This window comes from Parasteatoda tepidariorum, chromosome X1, assembly GCF_043381705.1.
Source record: "Parasteatoda tepidariorum isolate YZ-2023 chromosome X1, CAS_Ptep_4.0, whole genome shotgun sequence".
Classification (NCBI taxonomy): domain Eukaryota; kingdom Metazoa; phylum Arthropoda; class Arachnida; order Araneae; family Theridiidae; genus Parasteatoda; species Parasteatoda tepidariorum.
Window position 1 is genome coordinate 74,485,519 of NC_092214.1, and position 10,932 is coordinate 74,496,450.

General features: G+C 27.2%; 1 protein-coding gene across 2 annotated transcripts in view; it reads right to left on the bottom strand.

Annotated features, from left to right (window-relative positions):
* Positions 1 to 10,932, bottom strand: part of LOC107448403 (C3G guanyl-nucleotide exchange factor) — a 56,126-nt gene that overhangs the window by 41,277 nt on the left and 3,917 nt on the right. For both annotated transcript variants that reach the window (XM_043042948.2, XM_043042947.2), the window contains exons 3-6: positions 9,645 to 9,817; positions 7,492 to 7,639; positions 4,168 to 4,259; positions 2,029 to 2,247 (exon numbers count right to left, since the gene is read on the bottom strand). In XM_043042948.2, the coding sequence (XP_042898882.1) occupies positions 2,029 to 2,247; positions 4,168 to 4,259; positions 7,492 to 7,639; positions 9,645 to 9,817 (632 nt within the window). The remainder of the gene's footprint in view (positions 1 to 2,028; positions 2,248 to 4,167; positions 4,260 to 7,491; positions 7,640 to 9,644; positions 9,818 to 10,932) is intronic.

Below are 10,932 nucleotides of genomic sequence, written 5' to 3' on the forward strand. Positions count from 1 at the left end.
ACTTTTTAGTTAATCCATTTTGAAGTGATTTTTTAAAAAAATTAATACATAAATAAACTCATAAAACAGTAGTACAACATATTTCAATAATATATATGTTATTTCCTAGTTAGTTGATACTTAGAGGATCCATTCTAAAGATTTTTTTTAATTAATATACGAATAAAATCCGAAAGACAGTAATAAAATGCATTTTAATAAAGTTACTGTAACATTATTTACAAAACAAGCACCAGCATGTTTGATAAATCATCAATCCTAGTCTGGCATTACTACAGTCTACTTAAAACTTTTATAATTATCAATACATTTTATAATAAAATTTTTTTTATATCTATAAATAATCATCATGTGTAGAAAATTGTTCTAAAAACATAATTTTTTGTTCTAAAAACAGTGGAAATCTGGTTGTATGTTATTTGCCTCATATGTTATCCTGTTTCCTACATTATATTCTACTGGTCCGTAAAAATTGGCTTATACCGATAGTGCTAAATTATTCTGAATTTTACAATACTCTTTTTAAGAAATTCCCGCTTTATATATTTTTTCTTGCAGATCAACAAAGCTCACACGAACTACTTTAGAGTTCTTTCTTTTTTCAAAAACTTCATTATTAGCTGTTTGAAGCAGTTTTGACATTCTTTCTATCTTATCTTACTGTCTGCTACTTGGGTCAAAATCAGAAGGGTAATGAGAAGGCCAAAGCACAGTAAGCATGGTTCAAGTATGTATGGAAGCTCAAATTATAAATTTCGCATGTGGAATTTTTACCAATACTAATTAAAATTTTTAATCAATCTGAATACAGTCAGAACCATATTTTATAAGGAAATAAGGAAATAGAAAATGCATTTCAAATCAGCCTTTCTCATAAGGCTTTACCACATTCAGAACAATTTTCTTGCTACTAATTATATGCGGAAATACCTTTAATAAATTTAGAAGACTGACTGTGTACAGTGTGAAGAAGAAAAAAAATAACCACGCTGAATAACTTTTGGTCTAATGATTGTATTTTCATTTAATAGGATTCAATTTTAATGGTTGGAGGGGGTGACCTCAAACATACTAATTAATTAGTGCAAACAATAATTTAAGTTACAAAATCTAACATAAAAATGTACTTTCTCTGAATAAACATATTTTTTCAACAAATTCAGATTTCTGACCCTAATCCTAGCCATAATTTGGGAAAAATGGCCCTAATAGTTTGGTCAGGAGAGCTGATCGCAGTTTGGGCCCCTTAACGTCAATTTGACTCTTTGCACATTTAACTATATCTTGAGAATTTTTTAAGAGAATAGAAAACATTTTGCACATACAATAAAATTCTTTTATCTGAAGGCAATTTTATGCAAAAATAATTTTTTATAATAATTTATTATTATTATTTTATTAAACATTAGTAAAAAAAATTTTGAGCTGTAAAGTATACAAATTTTTAAATTAATTTAAATAACGTAATTTTACAAGGCAAGATACTGAATAAAATCTATCAAATAGCTCTTGGGAAATCGAATTCTAAACATAAGACTTCTTAATTAAAATAACTTCTTCAAAAAATTTGCTTTGATTGAAACAAAAATTGTTTTTGTGTCAGAAAACATATGTACTAATTAATTAACATATTTGACGTAAGCTCCTTGAACCCTGAAGAATAAGTTTTAGTACATGAAGATCCAATCATTAAATTAAAAGTAATTAAGGGTGATTTTTTATTTTTTTGGCACATTGTACATGTTTATATTTTCATTATATCAGAAATTATTTCGTTCTTCCAAAAAGTATCCTTTTTGCTACATCTCAAGAAGTAAAACAAAATTGTTTGTTAAAAGAATACGCTCTATTACATTGATAACTTTTTATAAAATAAAAGACTTTTAAACTTTTATCAAATAAAAGGCTTTTTCAAAATATAAGAGAATTTAAAAATTTTAAACTGTAAAACTTTTTCTAGTTAATTGTGGCCTCTTTACACGTGGGACCTACTGTATGTTTAAAATCTGATCATTATTTCATTGTTACCTTTTTATAGAAGTCCTTTCTATAAATGAAGGAAGTGGAGGCTTAGGAGGTGGTTTTGTATCAATATGTTTTGAAGAATTTCTTAAACTCAATATACTATCTGATGAGGTAGAATGATGCAATTGAGTCAAAACAGGAAAATCAACAGTTTTAGTTTGTTCAAGTATCTCTAATTCTCTGGGTGTTAATGGAATATCAGGTAATGAATTTCTATATGGGCTGAAAAATAAAACAAAATGTGATAAAATTATGAAATAATAAAATCAACAGTTTTAATTTGTTCAATTTTTATCTAATCCTCTAGGTATTAAGCAATATCAACAATAATAAATATAAATTCCAAGGAACCAATATTGACAAATGAAACAGAACATGACCAAGGAATCAAGATATTCCTAAGTTAAAGTAAATGGTAAGATTTAAAACCAGGAGGAGTGTCCACTTTGTCAGACATTTTTCTAAATTAAATGCAAATTGTAAAACACATAATAAGAGTAATCCATTTTTTTTCCTCAGAATTACATATTTTTTAATATGAAAAGAACTTTATGCTAAAATATTAGATAGCTTACAAATTAATCATCAGTTTTTTAAAACAACTATATTAAGAAGATTAAAAGCACATTTAACATTTCCTCCCTAAGGGTCGAACTCTATTACGAGAGAAGAGGCTTCTTAATTAATTAATAGTGAGTATCCATTTCCAAAACAATTTCATCCCTCAAAGAATAGATCCCATATAGAATACGAAGATCTTGCTTGATTTAATTTCATATACTATTTTTTTTCATGACTGAATGGTNATATATATATATGTATATGTGTATGTGTGTGTATATATATGTACATAAAAGATTTCGTGTGCTTTTTAACAATCATTAACATTCTAATGCTGATTCTTTTTTCTTTTAAAACAGCCATTTTTATATTCTATCTATGCACATGAAAGCCATCAATATTTAAACGTGAAATCTTTCTTTTCACTGAAATGAGGGAAATATTGTGAAATGCAACTAAAAAAATGGGTGAAATAAGTGACTAAGCCTTAAAAATAGTGAATAAAAGTTACTATTTTTTAAGATACTGACAGTAAGTGAGAAAAACAACTGATGTCGATCCCTGTAGGTTTTTCACACCTCTGCCTACAACAGTTTGCTTCCTGGAGACTGGAAGTTTTTACGTAATAAATTTGATAATGTGAAATGAAATTCATAACATAAAATGCATATTATTAAAATAAAACATGACATTTTTTTTCATAGTATCCCCTAAATAAAGATTTTCTTTTTAAGATGATTTAAATCCACTTGTAATTATACTATTCAATGCTTATCCAGTGGAATGGATGCAATAGTCGTTTAATAGAAAATAAAAACTACAAATAGTTTAGAAACTTTTGTTTTGTTTATTACTGTGGGGGAAATAGTTATCGACAATGTCAACCGTCATCTATGAAAAGGAACCCCCACCATAGAATCGAGTTAGCAGGTCTTACATACTAGCGAATTGTATTTGTAATTTTTTAGTGGTAGATACGCTACAGTACTTCCCCACCAGAATTATATCTGTGATAGAATTCGATGAATGGATACCACTAGCTGATTAATTGCTGTTTTGTGAGAAGCCGGGAGAGCTGTATTAAGATCACTGTACTTTTTGTGTGCTGATTGTGAGAGCTGTATTAAGTTCACAGTCGTGGTCGCTCCTGTGTTGCCTTTAGCAGTTGAGTGTATACGTTGTGTGTGATCGAGACTGAGAAGCAACAGCATGAGGAGGTGGATAATGTCGCAGTCACAAGTAGCAAGTCAACTATTCAATGTGGACCATCCAATGAAGTAGGCATTACTGTCGATGTAGGCGTGCTCATATCAAACTGGGCGTTACTGCCAAGGTATGCGTGTTAACAGCACATCCAGGTCACCAATGTGGGGGGAATAGTTATTGACAATGTTAACCGTCATCTCTAAAAAGGTACCCCACCATAGAATCGAGTTAGCATGTCTTATATACTAGTGAATTGTATTTGTAATTATGTAGTGGTAGATACGCTACAACTACTAAAAATTCTAGATGATAAAATTTGGTTCAGGCATTAAGTTGGACTTAACCTTAGAGTCAAAAATTATTATAACTGCTTACCTTTCAGGTTTAGCAGAGGATAAAGTTTGTTCATCACAGGGGTTTTGCAATTCTTTTTGTTGCAAGCGATCCAAAGAAAGCTGAACTAAACTCTGAAATAAAAGGTAGGAACAATGAAAAGGAAATAGGAATAAATGTTTTTTTCTTCAGTATCAATTTCATGAGTGTTTTTAAAGAAATTAACATCAGACATCTTGTCATAATTTACATACTTCCAATAAATTATTTTCTAACTATTGAAAAATTAGTTTTTCTTTTTTTAAGCATTACTGATCTTAAAAAAAGGTTTCCTTTCCTCTTTTATAAGACACTATGAGTAATTTACAGTATAATATGAGTAAATAATAGGCAAAACTTTATTTTTGCTTTCTCACTGTCTCAATTTTGTTATGAGACAACTTAATTATTTTTATTAAAATGTTTACTAAAATGACATTTAAATTTCCATATTTCATTAAGCTTTCATATTTCATTATACATTTTCCAAGTAGACTTTAATATAGAAGCAACAGGAAGCACATTAAATTTTGACATGGATAAGAATTTCTTTACTCATGATACATATTTCAATTTGAAAATAATAAAAAGTATTGAAAGAAACCCAATCATTTAGAAAAATATGGATAACACTTAATCTTGCTGAAAATTTGGGAAGAGTAAGAATTAGGCAATTATAAAAGTTAGCAAAACTACTATATCTTCCTACTTCTAAATCTAACTGTATAATATTTCAAATAACATAAAAATTTATTTTATAGATGAATTTTAAAATCTTTGATGTTATCATTTGAATCATCGCTTTCCAACTTTCCATTATGGGGGTCAGCAAATATATTATGGTTACTGTTACAAAAAAATAAGTCTTTGTACCAATATTTACTTCAATGTTAGTATTTTAAAAATGTTAAGATATAAATTAGCATCTTTTTACCATGATTCTCATCTGTTTTCTAGTAATTTCCCGTTCTTTGGCTGCAAGAGTTTGCAATCTTAGTTTTCATACTTTGTATTAGATTAATCAAATCTATCACTACAAAGCATATTTGTCAACATGTTTAATGTGTGGGACTGTTTAAAAACCAGTTATGGTATGTTGTATTTTAAATTGTTGGTTGTTTAGAGTTAAAAATAGTTCATCTTTTGAATCGAATGTCAGCAGAAAAATGAATACAAATGTTTTGGACATTTTAGAAACTTTTAATCAGAAAATTCCACTAAACTTGATCAAAGCATTAAATATGTAAAAATTTATACTTAACTTCCATGACTACTTTACAACCAGATACAAAAAAAATTACTATTAAGCATCCGAGTACAGTCTTTAACAAAAATATAAAAGAAAAACCCATTGGGTTATTCTGTGATAGTTTTCTAAAACAATTTTTAAAAATCATTATTTAAAAATAGATCTTTCTAATCTATGATTGATTCTGATCTTCTAATTTAGGATTAATAAAATAAACTATTTAGGTAATTATAAATTATTTTATTACTTTTACACAACATATTCTTATCATGAGACATAAATTTATACATAAACTTAGATTAAAGCTAAATGCATAGCCTGATATGAGACTGAAATTGTAGGTTATTGAGTCAAACTTTGAATTTCCTTATTCCATCAGATAGTTAGAAACATTCCATTAAGATTGTCTCAGATGTAACTTATACTTAGTAGAGAAACATTTGTATTGTTAAATTGATATTGCATAAATTTTTTATTTCAGATATTTTAATTTTATAAATGTCCAGACTAAGATGCTTAATGATCATGTTTCAATTTTTGGTCATTAATTATTGTGCAGCAAAAAAAAACAAAAAAAAAAGGTTCTTTGATATTTTTTACCTGTTACTACAGATTACAAAAGAGGTTTGCCTATTTTTCTTCAGATTTTAGTAAGAATTCACAAAGGAGAAAAGATTGGGAACCACTGATTCAAACAATATTAAATACAAAATTTTATTTTAGGGGTAATTTTCTATACTTAAAATAACTATTATTTGAAAAACAACAAAAGCATAAAACTACATAATTATTATTTCAAAGTACTTTTCAAAAAGTGTATTTTCATTTAGTTATTTCAAAATAAATGTCTAAAAGAAATATTAAAACAATAAGCCTGTGTTACACACATACACAAGTTACTACTTATAGGCTGTGTTCAACTTTCAAGCACTTTTTCTTAAGTTCGAATATTAAACTTAAATTAATTTACAGTATTTAATTATTAAATAAATTGCAGATCGATTCTATAATATCCATAAATATAGATTCTGTCACTCAAAGTTACACATTATTACAGGCATACATGCTGGTCAATTTATTATAATTACATGATTTTTTTTAAAAAGTATGCAATGTCTTCTTGTAAAAAATAATACTTTTAGAAGTCATGAATAAATTTAAAAGGTTTCAAGTATTTATTCAAAGAATATCGTGATTTTACAACACATCCAGGATTTTATAACAGTGTTTCAACAATATGAGATTGAGACTAATTTTCCAATCGTGTCTGGAATGTTTTAAAAAAAGGTTTGTTAAAGCATAATTATTTTTTGGAATATAAATGATGTATGGATTGTAGAAATATATATTGAATCCGTGGTCAGACAAATCAAAGCTAAAATCCAGGTCCAGGGAACATTGGGTCAAACCATACGCTATGTCCTATAACCGAGAAATTTTAATAAAACATGTTTGAAAGTAGCGAATTCATACTTTTGCCTTATATTCTGAAATTTGGGGAAAAAATTATTGTAAAAACTTTGCTGGCACTGAATTTACAGTATAATCACAACTAAATTAAAATAATCCTAAAAACAATCTAACTATTTAAATTTAAGTAAAAAACAAAGTTCAAACTAATCCATTCAGGTAATTAGTAATTGAACAGATTAATTAAGAAAGACAAAAGAGACCTAAAAGTGTCAAATGAAAGCAGTAAACCAATAAATACAAAAATATGTAAATGGCAGAAGTTAGGAGAAGATGTGTTACATATGTGATCAGAAATAATAATAAAAAAAAGCTCGAAAACTGTTGTGCCTAGCCTCTGTACAACTCTTACTTTAAATACAAAATGCATACAAAATAAAAAGTTTTCAGTTTAGCTATTTGAAATATTAACTGTTGAAAAAAATAAATGCTCTGAATCAATATGGACTGAATTAAGATTTTTTTAAAAAGTTTTTACATACAACTAAAAATATTAAATAAAATAAAAATTTTAACATAATAGATAATGAAAATTGCTTAGACACTTAACAAGAAAATAATAATTATTATTAAGATATTAATACATTTAAAGCATAGAAATACAGTACTTTTACTGCATCTTTTACAGCTTGAACTATTTCGCAGACATTTTCCTTTTCAGCAGCTTTTTCACCATACAGCAATACATTATCAGCCCATCGAATGAGATTTGAAAGAGTTTGGTATACCTGATTGGATGCAGATAACATCAAAGAGCTATGAAAAAATCATTATTAAAATATCATAATAATATATCATTATAAAAATACAATAATACAAAAATTATTTTTAAAGTACTATAGTAGTAAAACTAATACATTTCTAAATTTTTTTCTATTAAACTTACATCTTACAAGGTATAAGTGTCTGCAAATATGTAGATATAAGTACAACTGTTTTAATTAGACAATACACAAACTTTGAAAAATTAAGTGGTTTTATTGCATTCTTGTTAGAATGGTAACAGTTACATAAAGGGGTGAAAACCCCAGTAGTTAAACCCACAAATCTGCTTTGAGTAGTTAAGTTCAAGGATATTAGTGTTAGAAAGCAAAATAATGACATATTTTGAGAAAATCTTAATTTTTTAAAAGTTCCAATGAATGTCAAATATTTAGACAGGATTTTCTTTCTAAGACAAAGAAAGCATGTGTGAGCCTTCAAATAGTTTTTCTGGGTATACATTTCCCACCTTCATCAAGGTTTACTTAAATTAACAGTTTAAACCTCACAATCTATCTGTATTTAAAACTTAAACTATCATGATCTACAGCGTATCCGTTGAATTCAGTTTCCCATCTGCTTTGAGCAAGAATTCTAGGTTCAACGTGGATTTAATCAGAAATAAATGTATAAAAAAATTTCTAAAAAAGCAGACCAATATCAGTTTGTTCGTAAAAGGGTATATATTTCTCATTTTTAACTAATATTTCATTTTATTATAATATAGTGGGGTAAGACAAGTTTTTGATTGATGATGGGATGTGATATGAATGTGCACATAATTCAATTTACAACTACAGAAGAATTATAAGTCTGCTTCTGTTCTGAAGATTTGGAAAAAATGTGTTCCGGGTTTAAACAATCATGCAAAAAGAAAAACAAAATTGGAAAAGACACATATCTCAAATGGAAATTCAAACTCACATCTACAAGAGATTGTTCTCGGGAGTGAATGAGTGAGTAAAGCATGTTCATCGAGAAGAGAAGAAAAAAATTCTTGTTGTTCTTACTGATGAAGTCACCAGACCCACATGATTGACATGTTATGTTTCACTTCCATTACCCTTTAGAAAGATTTGTTCTTAAAAGTGAATGAGTGGGTGAAGAGCATTGGTCAAGAAAAGAGGAAAAAGTTCTTGCTGTTCTTTTTGATGAGATCACCAGCACCACATGATTAACGCATAGTGTTTAACTCCCATTCCTATCCCTTCAACTGCAACCAGTTAGCAGTTTCGATTTTCTTTTACATCATGACATTAGTGCTTCCAAAGTTACACATGGGATTTTGAGCTCACACTTTCTACGTTAGAAAGTTTTTGAGTTACTTTCATATGTGATATACCGCAGCTAAAATTTGTAGTCTTTCTTTTTTGAGCGCAAAAGGCCTGCTTTAAACTTATTAGTGGCTAAAATTGGAAGTATGGTGTATATGGTGGTGCAGCCTATAACTTAAACATTTATCTTCTTTATAAACTTTCAATATGCTTTTCACGGATGTTGGATGGTGCGTTCTATCGAAACTGTAGTGTTCAGTGACAACTCTTTTCTAAGTAAAGTATTAAACTAAATAGTAATCAAATATAAGCTTAACTAAGCATTATAATAAATCTTAGCTAACATTAATTTGGATAATGTAATATTTTTCATACATGTTTCCATAGACTTTGACTAAAATGCATAAAAATTATTCTTTCTAAAAAAACCTATTTTAAGATTCAATGACTATTAAAACATTCTGTGCTTTTCATCAATTTAATAATTCAATTTTAAAAAAAAAATTTTAAAGAAAGTCTGAATTTTTTTTCTTTTTTTTTTTTTACATAATGATGAAAACAAGTGGATAAAATACAGCAGAGTTATGTAATATTGCTCTAAGGTGAAATAAACTTATAATTTGACATGTATTTTTAAATGATATATTATGAGACTAAAGATGCATAAATTTGTGAAAAAATCAAGTGATTTAACAGGGGGGGGGGGAAATTTATAAGAAAATTACCTTTGTTCATTTAATAAAGATTCTTTCAAAATGGAATTGATATTAAAAACAGTTTCTAAAATAACTGTCGCTGATCCTGGAAGCATTTCAAGGATATTCTTTTCCACCACATCTTGAAAGTATCTTAGATCAGTAGAAAGTAGATGCACAGAATGTAAAATGGTATTTATATCCTAGAAAAAAGTTCAAATAATGAAACCTACTTGCAACTATAAAAAAGCAAAATATACATAGTATCTGAAAAAAGAATTGCATTTATAAAAGTAGAGAACATAATACAGATAGAGTTTTTTGGTGGGTCATTTTTGCAATTTAAAGTATTCTTCCCATGGGGAAATAGACAGTTCTTACTTTTCATTTTACACACCATAGTGAATCAATAAAAATGAAACTAAGTCATAATATTTAAAAAAATTTTAAAAAAGATGCAGCGAAGCAATTGTACTGAAAATAATTGAAAAGTATATTTGCAACTCATAATGTTGCTAATATCGATTTTTAATTGAATTTTCATTTGGCGTTTTATTAATAAATTCAAGATGCAATATATTAATTTATAATGGATGTCAATAAAAAGATCATGAAACTTTTAAATATAAAATGATAGAATATTAAAATAATAATTAATAAAGATTAAAATACACATTAACATAAATTGAGAGTTATCTTTTTTTTTTACCTGAATTATTAGCAAAACTTTAAAATTACAGTATAAAAATTAGAATGTAATTCTTCATTCTTAAAATTGTCTATTATAAAACATTAAAAAAAATTCACGTTTTCATACAAATTTTAATTTATTAGATTTTAATTTAATTGATTTTAGTTTAGATTTCTATTTCATAGAATGCTTGGAAAAATGAAAATTTATCTACAAAATATAATTCCAAAAAAAAAAAAAAAAATTCCAATAAATCTAAAGAAAAAACATCTCTGTTTAGAAATCACTTTATTAATAAACTTCTGTTTCATTTTAACAGGGATGAGATTAGCCAAAACGCAAAAAAGCTGAATTTCGACGATAGTAAATTTTACGCAAGCGCAACCCTTTAATAACAAATTCCAGACAGTTTAAGGTAATAAATAATGTGTTGACATACAATTGTGTACTAATCTATTATTATAAAAACGATTACATTGATACTTAACATTTAGTGAAAATAAAAATTACCAATTGAAAAAATAAAGCTGGAAATTATATTTTTCCTCAGTTCACATAAGAGACATATTACTTGAAAAACTACCTGGTTTAGCAAATTAAAACTACTGAGTATATACTATGAATAGC